General features: G+C 47.6%; 2 protein-coding genes across 3 annotated transcripts in view; one reads left to right on the top strand and one right to left on the bottom strand.

The window, feature by feature from the left end:
• The window catches only part of LOC149360748 (gastric triacylglycerol lipase-like), a 55,845-nt gene extending 40,405 nt beyond the window's left edge, over nucleotides 1-15,440 (top strand). Inside the window, exons 10-11 of the mRNA XM_089567910.1 lie at nucleotides 14,247-14,315; nucleotides 15,171-15,440. Coding sequence (XP_089424036.1) covers nucleotides 14,247-14,315; nucleotides 15,171-15,440 — 339 coding nt within the window. The remainder of the gene's footprint in view (nucleotides 1-14,246; nucleotides 14,316-15,170) is intronic.
• Nucleotides 15,441-18,747: 3,307 nt separating this feature from the next.
• Nucleotides 18,748-22,997, bottom strand: part of LOC149360746 (uncharacterized) — a 35,868-nt gene continuing 31,618 nt past the window's right edge. For both annotated transcript variants that reach the window (XM_089572508.1, XM_089572510.1), the window contains exon 7: nucleotides 18,748-19,013. In XM_089572508.1, the coding sequence (XP_089428634.1) occupies nucleotides 18,998-19,013 (16 nt within the window). In that variant the 3' untranslated portion in view covers nucleotides 18,748-18,997. The remainder of the gene's footprint in view (nucleotides 19,014-22,997) is intronic.

The raw sequence follows: 22,997 nt of genomic DNA, 5'->3' as shown, positions 1-22,997 counted from the left end.
GCCAAGGGAGTAGGTGGTGGTGGTGAAAACATTTATTAAGAATGAACAGGAGGTATGTTTGGATCAGCCCGTAAGGGACCGATCCTTACAAGCACTAGGTGGAGGTCCCTAGTATGGGACCCCAGTGGCGGTGGCCGCCGCCCGGGGGCGCCCGACTAAGGCTTGTTGGGCCTGTAAGTCGTGGCAGCCGAGCAGGGTCGCCTCCCAGTCCTCCCGGTTTGGGTTGGGGATGGCGGGAATAGCGGGGTTAGAGGGGCAGGCCCACACCATGTGATAGGTGTCAGAAGACACTGCACTACAGTGTGGGCAGCTGCCGCTAAAGGAGGGGTCAAAATGTTTTAGCGCTGCCGGGCACAGCAATGTATTGCTGAGAAGGCGGAGAAGGAGCCGCTCATCCGCCTTCTTCAGGCCTTTACATGGGCTAGGGTAAAGGCGATGACAATTTTGATATGTTGTTATATCTTTGAATGTATGGACCGGATTAAAATCGGGTTCCTGATCGGATGGGGAGGAGAAAACAGCCCGGTGAGAGAGCGCGCGGGCGGCTGCGTCTGCTGCCTCGTTTCCTGCCAACCCCTGATGAGCAGGGGCCCATATAAGGTAACGGTGTGCGGGGTCCGTATGCCGTATGGAATTTTAGTATATTCGATAGGCTAGGAAGGGAGTGCAGACTTGTTCGACGTTCCGACAGGCCCCTCGCGAGTCGGTGATTATGTATTTTGAATCGGAATGTGAGGCCGCGAGAGCAATCGCGACCTCTTCTGCTTGTGTTACACTGCTGGCTCGCGGAAGGTGAGGCCGTTAACTGTGTTGCTGTTGTGAACTACCGCGGCCGTGTACCATCCCCCGTGGTGAGGACCGGAGGCGTCCACGTAGTATACACCTGTTTTGTAATGTCGGGCAAGCGCTTCCGCTCGTGCCAGGCGCCGACCATTATGGTTTTCGTGTGACATGTTTGCTGGGAGAGGCCGCACGTGGAGGGCACGTCTCCACAGTTCTGGGATGCGAAACCTGTCTTCCATTGGAGGGGTGTGTTGGATATGGAGTCGTGCAAGAAGGCGGCGACCCGACTCCGTTAGCGGCAAGCGCGTGAACTGGTTTGTAAGGTGTGCCTCCCGGAGCTCCCGGAAAGTATTCACCACCCCTAGAGCCATAAGCCGGCTGTTTGAAGTAGTGATGGGGAGGTCAAGGGCACGCTTAATAATTTTGCGAAGGATGACCTCAAGCGCATCCTCCTCTTGTTTCGGTAGGTGGAGATAAGGAGTCGAATAGAGAATTCGACTGGTTACAAAGGCGTTTGCAAGCCGCAAGGCATCCTTACTTTGTAACCCCCCGCGTTTGTTGGAAACCCGGCGGATCATGCGGCCCACCTGGTCCCCCACCTTACGGAGTTTGGCCAATGTAGTGTCTGGCCGTCTGTGTTTGTGGATGTAGAGTCCTAGTACCCGTATCTCGTCACTTTTGCGTATGGGACCACTCTCAAGAGAAAGAGAGATTTTAGTTGTGCACTTCTGTGAGGGGCGGCGGTGCACAAATTCCGATTTTTGAGGAGAACATTGAAGACCGCAGCGGCGGGCGTAGCGGTCTACTATCGTCGCCGCTGTTTGCAGGCTGGTTTCAATGTCCCCTACCGTGCGTGGCCCACAGGGTGATATCATCGGCGTACAGGGCGTGCTGCACGCCGGCAACACCCTCCAGCTGTGCCGGCAGGTGCATCATAGCCAGATTGAAGGGCAGCGGGGAAAGTACCGCCGCTTGGGGGGATCCCCTCGTGCCGAGCAAGTACGGACCATGCTCTGTATCTTGTATTCGGATGTAGGTATACGACTGAGGATCCATTAAAATTTGGCTTATGTATCGGAATGTGTTGAGGCCACAGTCGGTCTGGCTTAGGTTAGTGAGTATGATCTCGTGTGTTACATTGTCAAATGCCCCTTTAAGATCCAAGGCGAGTACTACCCGGTCATTATGGGGACATTCGGGGTGGTCAAGGATTTCCCGATTAAGTTGCAGGAGGACATCATGTGTGGATCTGTGTGGGCGGAATCCGGGCGCTGCCCGTTTCATACAAGCGGCCCCAACCTCTCCGGAGACAATCCGCCTACAAAAAAAAGAAAACCTCAAGCGCGCCACGCAAGCATTTCTCCCGTTCATGTAAACAGGCCTCGTAGGCCTGTTCACGTAAACGCTGTCGGGTCGAATAAAGCCGCAGAGCGAGTCGAGTTAACTCGCCTGCAGGGGCTAGGTTAACTCGCTTGACCCGCCTTTCTAAAAAAACATCAAGTCCAAGAGTCGGGTTAGCGGGAGGGAAGAGGATAAATGCGAACCTGTTTTTCTCCTACGCCGTCGCGCCTCCGAGGCAGCGGTGACGTGCCGCCATCTTGGAGGCTACAACTGCCCGCTCCCGCTTGCGCTGTTTGACGCTTGGTGTCGCTGGAGTCGAAGCGGTCTCGACTCACTAAAGTCGACTTTATGTAAACGCGCAGTCGTCGAGCTGAGCTGACCTTGCTCAACTCGATCGCCTGACTCGACCCGCCGTTGTCAGGTTCATGTAAACGCCGCTCGTGTCGCCCTCACTCCAGCGGTAAGCTGGTCATGGCAGGCACAGTACCACGTCCCTTTCGGTGACTCCTGCCCATGCTGACCCGCTCCTGTCTGCGAGGCGGACACTGAATACTTGCTTCACACCTGCCCCTCATTGCGTGCTATCCGGCAGACACGCCTGGTACAGTGCGGACCGCCCCCAGGCCGTCTACCGGATGTATAAAGAATGGATTTGGGGCCGCACCGCTGGACGTTACTGGACTTCCTTCGAGAGTCCAGTATGCCAGCAGGCACACTGTGACAATAATAACAAAAAAAATTCTGGACAAAAGCATTTTTGAGCGGGAAACCATTCATGAACGCAATTTTTTCACACAATGTAAGATTTCACTATAACAATCAATATACGTGTCAGTGCACGTTAAAGAACCCCAGGTGGTCGAAATTTTCGGAGCCCTTCACTACGGTGTCCCTCATAGCCTGAGTCGCTTTGGGACATTAAACCTCTATAAACCAAACCAAACCAAACCAGATCACCCGCAGGCAATGGTGCATTTTTTTTTATTAAAGGGGCTCTGAAAGGTGCTCTAATAAATTTCCGTTATGCCTGCCTGACGTTAAACAATATTCCACTTTTCAAAATTTTTGCCCGTGAATGTTGGAGAGGATATATTCGCACGCACATTTCATCGACAAAGATTAACGTTTACGCCGTGTTGCAGGAACTCGGCAATCCGCGGGACCCAATAACGCGCGAACCTGCGTTATTGAAGCACACGTTTTCACACCTTCCAAGCATACACGTGATCGCTGCTGTTGATAAGGATATATCGAACTTGGAGGGGATCGCGAAATAGTTCTTTACATGTATAATTCGATATATAAAAAATGGCAATTCATAAGCGTGTCTGCAACCTACAAGCAATAATATGTTGCACCCATGCTAGTGGCGCGGTTTTTGCAGCGACCTGGCGCCCGCTGGCAGCTTGCCCCTCGCTAGGAGTTGTTAGGCCTAATCTGCTTCGTACCGTAGCCAATAGAACCAGCCACCGCCTATCATAAGATGCCGAATCATGTTGCCCGTACACTATAAATAGAGTGATCTCAATAAAAAGCTGGCAGAGACGCTCAAGACTGCTAAAGTGAGAGGGAGTGCACTGCTCACTTTGTGAACGCAGTCGCGCGCGCTGCGGCTCTACATGTCCGCCGCCGCCACGCCGCCGCGCGCGCTGATTTCGTGAAAGCAGTCGCCGCGCTACCGCAACCCGCTCTCCACATCCCGAGCAACCTCGAGCGACCAATCATAAAGCTAACCGCCACCAGCCAGGTTACATGTGGACACGCCATCTTTTATAGGTACCCCCCACACACACGCACGCACGCACGCACACGCACACACACACACACACACACGGATTTTCGCTTTATGCGGCAAGTAAGGCTGGTACAGCTGGTGTCCGCAACGCCTTTGGAAGAGAAGCGAACGAAGCAAGCCAGGCGAAAGGCTCCGCTAGGCCTTAAAGGGATGCTGAAAGGTTTCCCAAAAAAATTGAGTGAAGAGATGCACTTTACAGTTTTCCACCCTCGGAATTCGAATTTCTCATCGAAATTAAGCAAAGGAAAGCGGAAACCTATTTTATTTTGGCGAAAAGTGCAGCAGCAGCCGAGGGCCAGCTCGCGCGCCTCGTTGCCGCCTGTGATTGGTTGGGCGCCTCGTGACGTGAACACTGGCGTTGGCTCGGTTAGCCCTGCTCGGTCGCCGCCGATGTAGTATATGAAGCGCGGCGCGCTGTGGTTCGGGGCTGTTGGTTTGATGTTTATATCACGATGGAACACATCGAAGATTACCAGGAGGATCTTGGCGTCATCCCCTACATGTACGAACCAATCGCAAAGAGCAAACCGCTCCAAGGAAGCAACGATGATGGCGCAAGCGGTGCTTTTGGCTTGAACGAAAGCGAAGTGTCAGCATCTCCACGTGTTGGAGATGTCCTTTTGTAACCATACTTTTCTAGCCAAACTTCATTCAGAGATACAATAAATTAATTTTGAAACGAGAAAATGTAGTATAGGACTGCTCCACGAAATTTTCCTAATGCAATGTAAGCGGGATGCGATCGTCGGCATTGTTGTCTTGCCGCTTGTCGGTGCTGCCGCAAATCTGCTTGTAATCCACACAGACCACTGACATGCGCAAGAAGTTATCAGGCTCTTTTTGCACGCAAATTTTATGCTGGCATCGCTTCATGGTCGCTGCGTGCCGGCTCGGTTCATAACACACGCGTAAAACAGAAGTTCCCGGCGCTTTGCGGCAGAACTCGTCGAGGTGACAAACGCGCGCCTTCCGTTCTGCGTGCCAAGATGGGATCTGGCAGTAAATTGAAATCCTTGTTTAGGCGAATTGCTTCATACTGCAAGCCCTTGTAGGAATATCTCCATCCGTTTGCGGCCGCCTTTATCGTGCTGTTCTCAGATCAAGCGAGAAGTGATTTTTTTTACTAATTCGATGGCCTCGTGCTGCAACCGAGCAGGCCGAATCGTAAGGCTGGCTGTAGCACACGTGGCGCGCAATTATATAATACTATTATTAATGTATGAAGCCATGGTGCACTCGGCAATTTTTTACGACTACATGTGTTATTATAAATGCATTCCTGGCAGAACACTTTACTGGTATTGGCTGCATTAGAACTTGAACAGACTTGTCAGCCTTGTCATCTCTTGTAGAAAAGTTCGATGCAGGGTCCTCAGCAGCATCTGCCAGTGGCATGCGACTTGTTGCACAGTCCTGATTTGTATTGCTGTTTGGTGTGCATTCTTGACTGTCTGGTGTGCAGCCTCCAGGTGTGATGTCATTTTCCATGCACTCTTGATTTGCACTATCGTCTGGTGTGCAGTCTTGTTCTTGCAGCAGTTCGGCAAGAACCTGAAAGGCATAAGCCATATGATGTTATAGTTGCAAACAGAACAAATGTGTGCTTCAGTGAGTAAAATCTTCTGGTTTATTTCATAACCCATTTTGTTGATTGGCGAGCTCCGTGCAAAATGAGATCATTTATGGCGTTTCTTTACAAGGTCCAAAATTTATTTTAAAAATGGTACCTAACATAGTATTAATTTTCTCCCTGGGGCTATACTGGGGGATATGGCAGACACCAGTAATAGGCAGAAGGCTTACATTAGCTCTCTAAACTGCATATCTTAATTAAATTTTTAATTAAATTAATTTATTTAAATTAAATCTGAATTAAATTAGCAAATACTCTAGCCAAGCAAAAAGATATCTTTAAAAACTTACGCCCTGACAGGCAACTTCACGCGCTAACAGCGCCAGCGGGCGCGTCCGACGTAGATCGCTCAAAAAAAAGTGTACGCTTTGGGGCCGGACTGCAAGCGCCATGACTGCGCACATTTGGCGCTGACGAGGCGGCTATCAGCCAGGCCCCAGGCGAATCCAAATTGAAAACGAAACGCCGCGCACCCGTATACCAGAAACATCTGCAAAGAATTTTCTCGGCGCTCCGAGCACGAAGAAAAATGTGCCGCGTACTATTCCCTATGTTCTCGCCACTGAGGGCTACGCATGAATCCTAGAATATCTGAGCTCCAACATAATTGAGTAAAGAGTCTGCATATAACGTCTTTTCACGTGCTGGCTTACCGAACAAAGTTCTCTGCTCACGCGCGGTGCGCAGTATCCGGTTGTGAGGCGCACTTCGCGTCGCTTCAGCTCTTGCAGTATTAGTAGCAGTTTAAGATTTTTTTTTTCAGCCAAAAAATTTAGGGCCGAGCTCTGATATGAGTAATGCTGTACGAGATGCATGTCTGCAAGCATAAAAGCTAAGCACTTATTTTGTAAGCTGCAGTTCGCTGCCGTCCTGACGTTCTCATTCCAGCGCCGTTCATCTCACTACTTCCGAAAGTCTTGCATCCACGAAATTACGCGCCATACACTACACAGAACACCGGTTCGTGCAGTCAAATTCTCATAGAGTTAAAGCAAAAATTCTTACCTCGAGCTTCCGCCTTTTCGCGAAAGCTGGCCTCGGTGGCAGTGACGAGCTCCTGTGCGCGAAGACAGACTGTATTGCGCCGGGTTTCAGTCGAGCTGACTTTGTAGACAGGATTGAGAGGACATAGTAGTAGCGCTTAAAAAACAAGGACGACAGGGTAGAGAAAGACAACACAGGCGCTAGACATCAACTGACTTTATTCTCGAGAACAACAACGAATTTATAGGCGACAATCAGGAGCATAAAAATCAACATTTGAATCGCATGCGTGATGGCACTTCCCGATACAAGAACCTCAAACCTTTAGTGCACAGATAAACATTTGGTTTGCTCAAAACACCAACTAGCCCAGCTTTCTGCCTTAAATTCGTTTGTTGACAGGCCCAGTGAACGCATTATCGACAGGCTCTGGTTATAGTCTTCATCACGAAAGTGGTCAGAGCATACCACTGTAGTCTTTGAGGGCTTAAAATCGTTTCGCTTCACAACAGCGACCCACCTCGCGGAAAGCTTCTTATTTTGCGGGAAATAATGAAAGACCACATCGTCGCGGCCGCTGGTGTTAGTGCAGCTGCGCAGAACGCCGGCATGATGGTCCACCGCTTCATTCGATGCTACACACTTTTCTGTACGTCACCACAAACATAAAAACGCACAAATACAGGAACACACGGCAGATCGGGCAGATCGAAGCAACTTACGGTGGCATGCACGCAGAAACGAGCACGGTCGCGGAGGCTGCGTGGCGACGGAACACCAACGTTTACGTCACCACCCCACGGTTTCCGGTTTCGGCTCGCATCGTCAGTGTCATCAGCAGCGCTCGGCGGACAGCGGGGGGCGGAGCTACCGCGCAATTTTAAACGGCGATTACGTCGCTCCTAAGTGATTAATCTGCAGAAAAATTTCGCCCGCATGATTTTTAAGGTTCCCACATCCATACGTGAGAATCTTGATGAATTCGAAAATCTCTTCAGCTTCCCTTTAATCAGGCTGGCTTCAACACATGACAGCAATGCGGCGTAGAAAATGACTACGAGGAAGCGGAAGCCACCCCCAGGCATACCCCACGTTCACCTCGGTACATCGTTTCTTCTTCTGCTAGCGGTGCCAGCAGGTGCCCAACGCCGCGCAGCCGACCCGCCTTGGCGCACTAAACGTGATCGAAGAGCGTCGTTATAGGAAAGCACCACTTCCAAGGGCGCGGCGCTCCGCTTATTACATCGAATATTCGGCTGAACAGGAGTTCGATAAACGCGAACTATAGCGCTATACTTTTTCACGTGCTTTTCAAGGGGATGTTCTCCCTGTTCGACATAAACAATCATTCGACACATGCAGGTTCGGTCTATCCGGACTCGAGTGGAATTCAGGTCGTTTCAGCGCATTCATGGTGTACTTGCACATGGTACACAAAGTCCCAGCTGTGGAAAGAAAAATGGGATGACGTCGCACACAGCAAGCCGAGCACCGCCGACAATCGCATTCATGTCGTTCCTCTATACATAGTCCTCACTGGCCTACCTCAATGTGGCGCCAGAGAATATTCATACCAAAACTGTGACCCAACCGTTTCCACCCAAGCTCAATCCTGGTTATTTCTGTCTTCCACTATGGGCCAACCGGATGGTGTCATACCATTTCTCGTTCCATATAGCTTACATGTGCTAGTCAAGTTAGAGGCTAGCTTGCAACAGGGATTCAAACTGGCGAAAATACACCTTCAGTCGTATGCCTTCCCATAGCAGAGACACTACCTCTTCCTTTAAAGGGCCACGGACCACCCCAGCTCAGCAGACACTCTCTACCTCTCTTTCAGCGAGCCTCCTCTCCTTCCATTCCCTCCTCGAAATTCTTCTCTCCCGCTCCTCGTCGAGTAGGCTCGGCAAGGCAAAATCACCCCTTCCTTCTCCGACGTAAGCCGGAGGCGTGGTGTCTGTGGAGTGCGTCACAGGGTACGTCATGGCCCCGCCTTCAATATAATTCTTTTCTTGGTTTTTGCTGCTGGGGCTGAAACAGCGTCGTCGCATTTTCTCCGCACACTGAACGATCGAGAGGCGCGATCGGCTCGACCACCTAGACTTGTTAGCGAGCGCACCCTTTCATACATCTGTTTGTCATTCCCAGTTAGCGAGCCACCTTTTCATTTTTTTTTTTAGGCCTCCCCACCGTTTCACGAGCGGATGGGCGGAAGTCGTTTCTGTTCGAAACACACGGCGAAGTGCGGACCCGGCAACCGCCCGTTTGCTTTTCTTCATGTGTGTTTGTGTTCTGTGTGTTTGTGTCTTTTCTCCGCTCCGAAGCCCATGTCGTTCATTGGAGTAAGGGCGTACGCAAGATGCATGGAGGATAAGCGGTGTCTATGCGGAGCGCTCAAGTGGACGAGCGAGGGAAAGGCTCTGCTGCACTACTAATTAAAACCTTGTTTTGGGGGGCTCGCATAGAAGAAAAGAAACTGAGAAGGGAGCGCGCACGCAGAGCTTCTCGTGACGTGATCACGGCGGGGGGGGAGGGGGGGGCGAACCAACTCCCTCAGTTTTACTATTTTTTACTTTTTATGGCAAGGGTTCAAGGCTGTCGCCGCACGCTCCCTCAGCTGTTTTTTTTTTTTTTTTTCCTTCATGCGGGTTTGGAGGCATGAGCCAGAACAGAAGGCGCTGCGGAAAGCCTTGTGCAGACGACGCGACGCCAAGGCTACGCCCAACCTTCTCCCGTCAGTCAGAACGATGCACCAATGGAGTGCCTTTAGCGAAAGTAGCCACCCTTGACGTCAGCGGGGTGCAGAGTAGTGGGCGGGGCCCGTTTTTGAAGGAAGGAAAGAACGAACGGGCTTTGATTTGAATTTTCGCAGCTTTTCGGGGCGCGCATGGCTCTAGTATTTTGCAGAGGTTATCTTCGATGCCTCATCTATGCAGTGGGCTTGTTTTTCAAAAATGTCCGGACCCTGGTCAGTGGCCCTTTAAGGCATGGTTGAGGTGTCCACCGAGATGTGAGACAATCCCTGCCCCAAATCCTTTTCTCAAAAACCATTTCCGTATCAGAACTGTGATGTTCCAGGTGGCGTCATAGCGCATGTGTATGGATGAGTGCAGTTGCAACCAGGGACATTAAGCTTTTGCATTCCCAAATCTAAGAAGTCTTAAGTGTCCCGCCGAAATATTTTTATTCTCCCGCTTTTTTGGAGGCTTCACAGACCGCGAGACAAAATTCGCTGCAATGCGCGTTCTAAGCTATCCCATGAAAATTAATTTTGAAACAATTTTTAAAATGTCACTTCTCAATCTAAAACTGCAGCGTTTTGAATATCTGATTTCCTCAATTTACGTTTTTCCACCAAACGCCCTTCAAGAAGAACTAGTGTCTAAGGAAACTGTGGTATGAATTCAGCTATGGACTTGGTTTGTGGTTTGGTTTATGGTTTATGGGGTTTAACGTCCCAAAGCGACTAAGGCTATGAGAGACGCCGTAGTGGAGGGCTCCGGAAATTTCGACCACCTGGGGTTCTTTAACGTGCACTGACATCGCACAGTATACGGGCCTCGAATTTCTCCTCCAAAGAAATTCAACCGCCGCGGTTGAATTTCTTTGGAGGAGAAATTCGAGGCCCGTGTACTGTGCGATGTCAGTGCACGTTAAAGAACCCCAGGTGGTCGAAATTTCCGGAGCCCTCCACTACGGCGTCTCTCATAGCCTTAGTCGCTTTGGGACGTTAAACCCCATAAACCATAAACCAAACCACAAACCAAGTCCATAGCTGAATTCATACCACAGTTTCCTTAGACACTAGTTCTTCTTGAAGGGCGTTTGGTGGAAAAACGTAAATTGAGGAAATCAGATATTCAAAACGCTGCAGTTTTAGATTGAGAAGTGACATTTTAAAAATTGTTTCAAAATTAATTTTCATGGGATAGCTTAGAACGCGCATTGCAGCGAATTTTGTCTCGCGGTCTGTGAAGCCTCCAAAAAAGCGGGAGAATAAAAATATTTCGGCGGGACACTTAAGACTTCTTAGATTTGGGAATGCAAAAGCTCAATGTCCCTGGTTGCAACTGCACTCATCCATACACTTCGTCCGCTTTATTACTAAACAAAGGATGTTTTCAAAGCGTAGTCGTGCATACAGAAACCAAGTAGGCCTTTTACTGACACAAATTTTGTATCTGATTACCATAAATTGGAAAATCTTCCCTTGTGAAACATTACACACCATTGTAGCATTACCTATTCCATGAGAATTAGAATGTCCGGGATTTTCAGGACCATAGTTTCCTCGGGTATATAGACTATAACTTTTGTCTTCCAGCATTATAAGTTCTGCGCTAGGTACCGAAACATTGTACAAGTGGGTATGGTGCTAATATACATCAGCCATGTAAAACTTTTTTAATTCCGTCAAGTGGATCAAATTTAAATCTTTTCAATCAACATCCCTCTTTAAAGGACCTCAGGAGGTCGAAATTATTCCTGATCCCTCTTTCACATGGTGCCTCACATCACGCAGTGTTGCTTCCCTAGTAGCACAAAATGTCGCCAGAACGTTATGACAATGTCGCCAATGTTTTATAATGTGCAACATACTCCAACGTTACAGCAACATGCCCATAAGTTGGTCAGGATGACACACTCTGCTAACATTGCAGCCAAATGCTCAGAAATTCGTTAGGATAACATACCATCTGCCATCTTTGGAACAACATCGAGAAGCAACATTGAGGCAATATAGCCTGATGAACGTTATCATAATGCTTATCTTTATCTAATCTTTTATCTTTATCTTTATATTTATCTTTTATCTTTTTTTTTATCTTTATCTTTATCTAATGCTTATAAGTTATCTTTCCGGTCGCGTTCAGTATACATGTTTGAATGGTCATCAATCACAACCTGGTCAATTAATACACGGTGTCCCACAAGGGTCTATTTTGGGTCCAGTATTTTTCATTCTTTATATCAACGATATAATAGCCATCCCTCGAACTCCCACAATAATTTTATATGCAGATGATACCAGTGTATTTTTTTCTGGCATGCATCTTAGTAATATTCAGGCTGAGGCAAATGCATGGTTACAAGAATTGTCTTTATGGTTGAATATAAATAAACTAGAGTTAAATGTTAATAAAACAAAGCTTATTGTATTTAAGGCACGTAACAAGCCTGATAACAGTGAAATTAATCTTACATTCAAAAATAGCGTAATTGAGCGTGTTTCTTCCTACAAATTTTTAGGCATAATCTTTGAAGAACACTTGAGTTGGACCCTGCATATTAATAAGATTCATGCCAGCATATCAAGGTCATTATGTGTATTATATAAACTTCGAGACCTTGTTCCGAAATGGCTGAAGTGGCAGTTATATTATACCCTAATTCAATCACATCTTCATTATTGTTTACTTGTTTGGGGATCTACAACGAAAACTAACCTCACGAGGCTGATAACATTACAGAAAAAAGCAATACGATATGTCGAAAACCTTGCATACAATGATCATACAGGTTTGTACTTCACTAAGCATTCTATTCTAAAAATCAATGAATTATTTGAGTTGAAACTGCTTTCTTATGTGTTTAACGATTTCAAACATCATCCCACTAAATATGTTCAATTAAACTCTAGTAGTGACGCGCCTTATAAATTAAGGCACGTCAGTTACAGAGTACCATTTGTAAGGACTAACTATGGAACCGAAATGCTTTCATATTTAATTCCCAGTCTTCTAAATAAACATACACAGGCCATAGAAATTATTCAGAAATCTGTTTCCCAAAAGTCATTCAATAGAAATGCTAAAGCTTACCTTCTTTCTCGCCCGAATGATTAAAATTCTTCATGTCCCTGTTTTTCCGTCAACTCTTTGAATTCTCGTGTTTTTCTTGTTGTGATGTGTCTTGTAAATATTTACTTTAATTATGTCATTGCAAAAGTATGCACCTTCCTCCTACTTTTACCTTGTATAATTATGTGTTGTTTTTTCTAATGAGAGTGTATGAAACTCTTGCTTCTTTTGCCGCTTGTCGTGAGCATTGTGTCGGGTGCTTGGGCCCCGTCAGGCAGAGTGCATCTGCCTTTTGCCCCTGCATCCGAGACCTTGTTGTCTAAATAAAGATCTATCTATCTATCTATAAAAATAAGCAACATTATAAATATATTTCAAGCACAGTGTTCCAGAAGTTTTCCGACTGTTGCTACAGTAAACATTTTTTTCAACTAGCAGTACTTTGCAACTGAACCTCTTCTGTTGCGCCTGCTATAAATTTCATGCACAGCTCGATTAATATGTCGCAAAGCTTTGTTTATTACCTATTCGCCACTGTCACCCTTGGGACAACCTTCAGGAACGGCTATATAAGCTTGACTCTATGTTATCCGCTCGGAGGTGAGTGAATGAGTTACATGTTGTACTGTATTGTGGAGCTCAAGTGCCGGTCGCTCTCGTTGGTCCTCGAAAAGCGTTATGATATGTTGTGAAGCTTACCAATTGCCAGGCCTGCATGCTTGTGCAGGGTTGCTAAAATTTTCAAGAATGTTACATATGATGTTATGAAACATTGTGGCAACGTTGCAGCAATGTTCTACATATGTGGACACAACATCGTGGGAAATGTAGCAGCAATGTTTTTCGCATATGTTGTCTTGATATTGCCAAAGGAGGACACTAGCCACGTTAATGCAGCCTAAATAGGTAACATTGCTGCAATGTTCCAGCAGCAATCTGTGCTACTAGGGTTTTTGTGAGCAAACCTCGAACTCGTCATTCAGTCTGCCTTGGAGTCCTCATGGGCGTCCGGAAGGGGGGGCAAAGGGGGGAGGTTGCCCCCCCCCCCTCCACCTCTGGACGTCCGGATATTATTTGTGCACTATAGTTTCTTTTTGGTGCTAACCAACCGCCGCCCCCATCCCTGGACACCGGGTGCTCCCCCCCTGGAAAAAGTTCTGCAGACGCCCTTGGGTGTCCTTATGGTCGCTGCTATCGAGCATGACTCTCACCCATAACATCGCATTTCTGCGACATCAAGCAGCATTAAATAAAATTGTGACCAGTTTTGCGCTTCTGGCGTAAATGCTTAAATTAAGCGATATCTAGTGTAAACGTCATTTTTTTTTATACCTCTGCCTGTTTCAACCAGTCCTTACGACCTCACCCCCCTTACATCACCTCCCTTCAAAGCACGAACCAGGCACCCACTGTATGACTGTTGCCCCTCATTTCCTTTCAAGTATACTACAACCCCTATGCTGAAGTCCACACAGACTTGCGGATGCCGTCGGGCAGCATGCTCCCAGAGTTGAACTCACCGCACGCTGTGAACAAGAATACGCCTACATGGGCGTAAAAAGAGAGTAAGCCTCTCGAGCGCACCAGTGTGCTGAAGGACAGATTACTCCCTTTTGTTTAGAGTGCATATTTGCAGGCTATATTTGCACTCCTGCTAACATGCAGCAACCGAAGCGTTTCGCGGCGTCTTACGACCACGTGTTCTACCCGATGGGGACGAAGGTTGCACGAGGCGTGGGTTGCGTGCTCGTGCTCATGGGCGTGCAAACGTCTCGCCAAAGGCCTCGAAAGTTGCATGTGTTCCCCTCCCGCCATAGATTTGGCTGTGCTTCTCCCTTGCCTACATGCTTCCTCTCACCCCCACCTCCCGCGTGCATTAATGGGGTTTTTGCTCTTGTCTTCTATTCAGGTCATACGTTGCAACTGCTTTCGGAAATACGACCACGGACTGTTGCTCAATCTGCTGGCTTACAGAACGGTGAGTCCTGAAAGTGCTCAGAAAACGTAAAAGTAATTCTCCGACTATGCACCTGTCTCCTCAACTTCTGCTCTGGGAGGACGAACAACGCAGCCAATAAATTTTCCGTTTACTGCTGCCAGTGGCTACCGCTTAGGATACACTTCATGTAGATCTTAACAGCGCTCCACAAACAATTGTTCACCGCGCCTTATTTCACGGTACTGGAAACGGAACGCAAACGATTCTAAGCCCGTGGACATCGGGCTTGGGAATGCAGAAGTCCTCTGGACTTTGGCATCCGTTAACTGCAGGGGGCTCAGTGGCGTGCAAAAATGCCTACATTCAGATTACATTTGCGCACATCTCCATAAGTATACACACGCCGACGCAGTGGCTCAGTGGTTATGGTGCTTGGCTGCTGACCCGAAATACGCGGGTTCAGTGCCGGCCGTTGCGGTTGAATTTCGATGGAGGCGAAATTCTAGAGGCCTGTGTACTGTGCGATGTCAGTGCACATTAAAGAACCCCAGGTGGTCGATATTTCCGGAGCCCTTCACTACGGCATCCCCCATAGCCTGAGTCGTTTTGGGACGTTAAACCCACAAACCAAACCAACCAACCATAACTGTACATGTTGTGTAGATGTCATAACCTAGGCTGGTCGACAGTAGCATTCGTTGCCGCTGGTGCAGAAACCCGCCACCGGTGGGTGCACCGATCCCGAGGATGACCGCCACCTCCTGAAAGGTGTGAACTTAGAGGCATACAAAGAAATTCGCGTTCTTAATTCTACAAGGAAAACAAACGCAGGTGCTGTACTCGGCTCTCAGGAGATGAGCAGTGTCTTTCCCAACCCGTCTTTCCGGTACGCAGTGGCGACCACCCAGATACGAGCTGTCACGCGTGCGAGTGCCCGTGGCCCTGTACCACAGTGCTGGTGACTGGTACGCCGACCCCTGGGATGTGGCCCGGTTGCGGGCCGAGCTGGCCAATGTGGTGCGGCAGTACACAGTGCCAGACCAGCGGTTCACGCACTACGACTTCGTCGTGGGCACCGGCGAAGAGTCAGCACTCCTGTACCGCGAAATGATACGCTACATGGACCTGTACCAGAGTAACAAGACGTCGACTTCTGGACCTTGAGTGTGTGCATGGATGCAGTGTAGGCTATGATTCTTTTACAGGCAATAGCCTGTACGTGTGCTGTTCAAGCAAGCACTTAAGCATGTCCACCTAACCATAAGAGCGAGACAGCGACTACACACACCAGGCGTGCACAGGCACACAGGAGGCACGTACGTTGCAACGGCATTACTTATTGTACAGTTCTCATGAAATGAAGTATGTGCTCGCCTGGCTAGCCAAACCCTTTGCCGACCCCTGCTGCAGGCTATTAAAAAAAATAGTTGAGGAGGTACAGTCTTTGTCAAAAGTAACCAGGCTGCAGGCTTTGCTTCTAGCTCGTACAGTGGAGCCCTTGCAGCTTCCCTGAAGCTGAAATGGTCGTCGAAGGAAAGGACTGGGGTTCTTCTTACCTTCCAACAACTTTTGATCTTTAGAGAAGTCACAAGGGCTCCACTACAGAAGCTAGAAGCAAACCATGCAGCCTGGTTACTTTTGACAAAGACTACATGCTGGGCTGTTGCTTGTCTCATCATTTACTACATGGTATGGCAATAAGCCTCATAACTTAGTTACCCAAATTCAGGCAAATGTTCAGGTTGTTTGCCTCAATGCTGTCAATGTTTCTATTTTTTCTGTTTGGCTATGGGAGCAGATAAGCAAACGAAGGCTAGAGCATCCTTAAGTATGGGCGCTTTACAGGTTCACACATATTAAAGGCATTCTGATTTTGCTCCCTGTTGCAAAATAATAAGCGCATCTGAGGAAGTCAGAGCACAGGCTGATCACCGTATGAAATGCAAACACAGTCGAAGACACTTTTCCAGTACTGAAAAAACAATGCCCAAAGATATGTGTTGAAGAAAGAAAATGTGGAGATAGTATTTCGTACAGTTCAACCTGTAGGAACCCAGTGCTCGTGCAACTGCACTGTCTGGCTTTTTCATTGCAGCCTTGTAAATGTGTTGCGTACCACACTCCCGTGTGTTCATGTCAGACAATGGCCCCTCTGTTCTTGAATTGCGTGCGTATTTGCAATGCACACGTTGACTTCAATCAATTTGTTCATTTTCCACATTGCCCTGCTATGTTCAAAATTCATTTCCACAGAGGGAGGAGGCTCAGAAGTATGCTGGTAATCTCTGGTAATCTTAGTAACCCTAAGCCCTTCATGCACAGGGTTATTAAATAAGCGCCGTGGCAAGCTCTTCCGTGTTATGCCGATCGTAGAAGCAAATGCACAGCTAAGCACACATGCAAACCAAATTACGTGACGCTGTCCTCTGTTACTGAAAATATAACCCAAAGCGACTCTGGCGACACACTAGAAAATATGAGGCACAGGTAAAAATAATGTTCCCTGGCACCAAGGAATGACTAATATTCCAGCTGCAGAAGCATCTTGCACATAGGATCACAACACCCACAGACTCCATTCGATTACAACCCTATGCAAGAGAGCACTTGTCTCCAAAGCCCAACAAGACATGTGATCAGAATTATTGCTTATGACTTCCAGATCCATGTGTTTGAAAAAGATGGTTAAGCAGGACAGAAAAGAGAAGGAAAAGTTTTTGTGCATGCACTTCTGGACCATTGTTTGGCACTTCTTTTGTTTCATCGAGAGTTCCTTTTAACCTCGTCTGTTTTTCATGCTAGTAACTGTGTCACAAGCACCAACTGGCCTGACTTGCGTCTTGTGCTTGAGATCCTAGTTTTGCTGATGCTGGAACCAAATAACGGCCAGATGTTTCTTCACGTGCCATGCCAACACCTTTGTGGTCCTGTGTATGAGTGCCACAAAGACAAAGTGGAGTACTCAGCACTGCTCGATGTTATATCAGGAGGCTTGTACTCATCTTTGAGGAGGCTGGGAGCCCATACTACCTTTATGAGCTGGGCCTGGTCCAGTCATACCTAATCTCCACTACCTCGTGGGCCAAGCTGAACTGGGCCCGTGCTCGTGCAGTGCTCTAATGTACAGTCTTTGTCAAAAGTAACCAGGCTGCATGGTTTGCTTCTAGCTCGTACTGTGGAGCCCTTACAGCTTCCCTGAAGCTGGAATGGTAATTAAAGGTAAGGACTGAGAGTCCTCTTACCTTCCAACACATTTTGATCTTTAGAAAACCCACAAGGGCTCCCCTGTACAAGCTAGAAGCAAACCATGCAGCCCGGTTACTTTTGACAAAGACTGTACATTAGTGTGGCTAGTAAGCATTTTTCTCACACATCACAGTCTATGCCGTTTTTCCAAAACAGCGTGCACTCAAATGCCCAGTAGTGCCTTGTTTAAATTAATCTAGAGCCCTCCACTACGGTATCCCTCACAGCTCGAGTCTCTTCAGGACATTAACAACCCACAATCCATAATACACTCCAAAAAAAAGCATTTCTCCATGCATTTACACAGTTATAGGCACCATCTGTCCAGTTGCTGTACAACTTCTACCAACACAAATTATGAAATAATCAAATTACTGGCATGTTACGGAGATTTTAGCCTCTTGAAAAATCCAGCAGCACTGCAGACACAAACTCCAAGGTAAGCCGTAGAAGTGTGACTGTATTTATAGGTATGCGATCATCTATGATGCATTCACTGTTCTCTTTCACACAGCTCAGGGTTATACCCCTGTCAAGCGGGCAAGTTAAGTGCACTTACGGGGAGTGCGCTTTGGCATCCCAAGTGACACTTTGGGCTATGCGGTGCTAAACGGGAAAGCAAAGTGCACTTATAGTAAAAAAATAATTGCGACACAAAATGAGCGGAATTTCTGAACAGGCCGATGAAAAAAAAAAAGACTCATAATATTTGATTGCTTAACGTGATAGCGCAAATAAAACGAGGCTCAACAGTTTTTAACGATGAAAAAAAAATTAAAATAGCAGAAAAGCCAAGACCAGCCAAGACTATCCAGAATTTTGACAACAAACAAGATGGCGGCGGGCAGCGATGTTGCATCTGATCACGTTTACTTGTTTTATTGCTTCGCTTGTAGCCATAACCAACGAACTTTTTTCTGAAAACAGTGTTATAACACGTAAAATAAAGTTGTAAGTACTTTTTATGCATTATAAATTTTGTACCATTGGAACCGCTGGCGTCGAGGCTACGCACTCGGCCAGCAAAGTGTGGTCCGTGAACGCACTCCTAGCGGAGTGCACTTTCCCGCGAGTGACACTCCACTTGCGTCGTTTAGATGCGGCAAAGTGTACTTACAGCGAAGTACACTCTCCGTAAGTGCACTTAACTTGCCCGCTTGACAGGGGTATAACATTCACTAAAATATTCACAACAAAATGCCCCAAAGAATTGACGGTTTCGGAATTGTGATGGGGTGATAACTTTAATGCAGCAACAACTACACTGAACACAACCTTGCACTGTACAACGCGACATTAGATCTAAACTACATCCAACCACTGCGCTCTGAATGAGTTGACGTCAATGCATCGGGTGAATCGCAGCGGAACGCCATCTTGCCAGCATGATGTTGTGAATGGTGACTACAAAAGGCCAGTAAAAAGGGCGATGTGCCTCCTCGACGATGATCCAGGCTGAACTCCATGACTTGTCTTCACTCGTCAACGGCCCTGGCAAGAATGGACCAAAAAGTATTCGTTTAAGCATAACACTCATGCATACTTTCGCCACAAATGCATAGACAATGCCGCTGTTTCAAGCCAAAAATTGGGTAAGCAGAACTCTGCATCACAACGGCCGCCGCGGTGGCTCAGTGGTTATGGTGCTCGGCTGCTGACCCGAAAGACGCGGGTTCGATCCCGGCCGCGGCGGCTGGAATTCCTTTGGAGGAGAAATTCTAGAGGCCCGTGTACTGTGCGATGTCAGTGCTCGTAAAAGAACCCCAGGTGGTGGAAATTTGCGGAGCCCTCCACTACGGCGTCTCTCATAGCCTTAGTCGCTTTGGGACGTTGAACCCCATAAAACCAAACCAAACCAGCATCACAACAGCCTTTCTCTCACGATACGGCGCAGTGCTCATGAAGTACAGCACTGCAGAGGAGCGTGCCAAGCCAAATAATCTGGTGTTTCATCAGGCATGGGAGAGGCTTTTGGTTCTTGAGTCTGGGCTCTGTTCAAGCTCATACCATAAACAGATTGGCCTGGATTAGGCTTCGAATTTGTTCTTGTTGGGTCATGTCGGGGCCTTGCAACCCGAAGTCCAGCAAAAAAAAAAGGATTAAATAGGCCCTATCACCTGGCAGCACAAAAAGCAACCAATTTACTTTGCACTCTGGTGCACGGTGGCTGTCTTATTCCTGTTCGGGCGCAAACACAAACGCAATCCCCGAGTTTTCTGACCAGTCACCCAAAATGTTTTCAAGAATAAAATTTTGGCGCTCACAAATGCCCATAGAAATTCCTGGCTAAAGCAAACACTGAGCGGGCTTTAAATCAACATTTGTAAACTGACTTCACACTACGTTAATGACAGTGGAAATTTCAAATAAGTTGAAATCCGCATGTATACATGTGGAAGTTTTGAATAAAATTTGCTGCGGGAAACTCTCTGAAATGTATGCCATTGAGTTCTCTTGATACCAAGGAGTGAAATAACGGTAAAATTATCATCCTGGCTATCATAGAACTTGAGTAATAGGGTACTGAAGCTGCCACTTCAGAAACAGAAATACACACTTCTTCTCATTTCTGAAGCGACAACTTCAAAACCCTATAAGTTAAGGTCTATGATAGGCGGGAAGACAATTTTACCCTTATTGCATTCCTTGGTGTCAAGAGAACCCACTGACATACATTTCAGCAAGTTTCCCGCAAGAAATTCTTTTCACAGCATTCACAAAATACTTGCATAAAAATTACCATATAGTGCTGAATATAGGTCGAAGTTTTTTCCGAAAAATATTACCAAAAGGTAACCCCTCGACTTATATACCGGCCTTTGGCACAAACTGAATAGTCATCTGGCAAACATGTGTGAGCCGCGGACATTTTGGCATCCGCATCGTTATCGCTTCCATGTTGGCGAATCTTTCCTTCCTCTTTGTCAACCGACGCGGCTAAACGTTGACGGAGGTAATCGTTCTTGGCATTGTAACGTATTGATTTCGCAACAGCCCGCAAAACGAGTACCGGTGCTCGACGTAAGTTCACTGCGGGTTTAAAAAAAAAGTTATCGAATTTGCCGAAGAGTATGGGAACATGTCCGCCCAGCGACACTGGCGTATCGGAGAAGAGCATCCGGTACTGGCGAGCGCAGAAAATCGAGCTTTCTGCCTGCAACGAGCGGAAGACGTCCTTTCGCGGGCGTCGCGTGGTGCACCCTGAGCTCGAAGACAAGGTGGCGGACTTCTTCCGCGAGCATCGTGCCAGATCCCTGCCAGTGACAGCAGAGCTTATCCGCATCAAAGCTATCGAGCTCGCCCGTGAATCCGGACTGTCCCAGGAGCAATTCAAGGGCTCCATTTACTGGGTTCGTCGCTTCATGCAACGCAAAGGATTTGCACTTCGCCGGCGCACATCAATCTGCCAGAAGCTTCCAGAGGCATACGAGGACAAGATGGTTGAATTCCAGCGGTATGTTATCCGTCTCCAGCAGCAGCATGGCTACTTGCTGGGACAGATCGGCAACACCGATGAAACGCCGGTGTCGTTCGACATGCCGTCGTCCACCACAGTGTGCGAACGTGCCGTGAAGGAAGTTAAGCTTCTTTCGACAGGGAACAAGCATTCGCGCTTCACGGTAATCCACGCGTGCACTGCAGATGGCAGAAAGCTGCCCCCACATATAATCTTCAAGCGGAAGACGCTGCCGAAAGAAGCTTTCCAGCGGGACGTTATCGTTCGCGTGAACGAAAAGGGCTATATAGACGAGGCCCTCATGGTCAACTGGATTAACGCTGTCTGGAATCGACGACCCGGCGCACTCCTGCGGTGTCCGAGCATGCTCGTTTTGGATGCCTTTCGCGGGCACTTGACCGCCGGTGTGAAGCAGGTGCTCCGCGACGGGAGGACGGAGCTCGTAGTCATTCCGGGGGGCATGACTTCAACGCTTCAGCCACTGGACGTCGTGCTGAATAAGCCCTTCAAAGACCACGTGCGTGAACTCTACAATCAGTGGATGGTGGGCGACAACCCTCCCACCGGCCCGCTGTGCAGGCCACCTCTCGCCACTGTGGCCACCCGGGTGGCTCAGGCTTGGCGCTCACTGCCCAACAATATGGTGGTGCGGGCATTCAAGAAACGTTGCATTAGCAGCTCGTTGGACGGTACCGAGGACGACAATGCTGTGGGACGCAGCCAGCACGAAGCAGTCTTCGGATGAGAGCTCAGACAGCTCGGACGAATGAGGAGGCTACGAGTCTGGTGGCTTCTGTGAATAAAACAAAGTTTTGTGCCTCATAATTTTTATGTTGACTTTTTTGCTTCAAGGTAAGGGGGTCGACCTATATTCCGCATTATACGGTACGTAAGTGCTCAAGGAATTGTTTTACATGAAATTAAATGGCGTAGTTAGAATCACACACAAAAATACGCATTACCTGAAGATTAATTAACTGTGACTTCATTAATATTTCTTTTTTCGTTAAAACCAGGCTCCCCCTTAAATGTGACACTGAAGAGAATTTTGGCACTGCATGCCAGCAGTGGTTTACAGCTCAACGCATTCTGATGCAGCAGCCTCTTTGCATTCCTGCAAACGCTCACTCCCACTTTCCTACTACCTCTTCTTTGAAGACAATGGCAGGTGAACACATGGTTGAGTTGCCTCAAATGTGTTTGGCTTCCAATGGCCACGCAAAAAAAAGCAAGACTACAAACTATGGCAAGGAGGAAAGCGGAAAAGCGAAAGGTTCACGCACCCAGGCTCAAACTCCCAAGCCGTATTCGTGACAATAAGGAGCAGGAGACAGACATGCTGTTTTGGTCCGACATTCAAACGACCAACAACAGGCCAAACATGTTACTAGATTATGGTGGAATTGAAGAGGCTTGGCCATATACTGACAGAATTCACCACTGCAGCACCAATGAAATCAAAGTTTATTATTTTATTTCCACATAAAAAACCAGATAAAACAAGCTGAACCAACATTGTGCATTGTGCATCCCAACCTGTGACCACATGCTATGCTGGTAAAATGTGACTCATATGTTAAGATCTAAAGTGCAAAGTGTTCTTTTATTTAAAACATGTTCATCATAAATAATTACGGCCTACGCTCTCTTCACTGCATTTTTGTTATGCAAACCAAGAAGCATAGGTGAAAAGTGCTGCCTTCTTCGTGTCACAAATTATGTGCTTTAAACAATTATTACAAGATGACACCAAGGTTCGGTTGCACTGATAGCCATGTTCCACCAAAACTCTTGCCACTAACATTCATGTCAGTGTACTGTAACACCATTGTATGAGCAAATGCAAGGATGCCACGCTATACTAGAACTGTCAAATCAGTGTCTGTTGCAACAATGCTAAACAAGGCACTGTTGCAATCACAAGCTCTTCTCTGGCACTCCTGGTCATCTGGCTTAGGCATAGTCGACTTCCAAAAGAAAGTTTCGACACTTTGCAAACTTCTGACCGCACGCTTTGA

Source organism: Amblyomma mixtum, chromosome 2 (genome assembly GCF_055824585.1).
Source record: "Amblyomma mixtum isolate Tamu chromosome 2, ASM5582458v1, whole genome shotgun sequence".
Taxonomy (NCBI): domain Eukaryota; kingdom Metazoa; phylum Arthropoda; class Arachnida; order Ixodida; family Ixodidae; genus Amblyomma; species Amblyomma mixtum.
The sequence above is the reverse complement of the archived record's forward strand: the minus strand, read 5'-3'. Positions and strand labels throughout refer to the sequence as shown.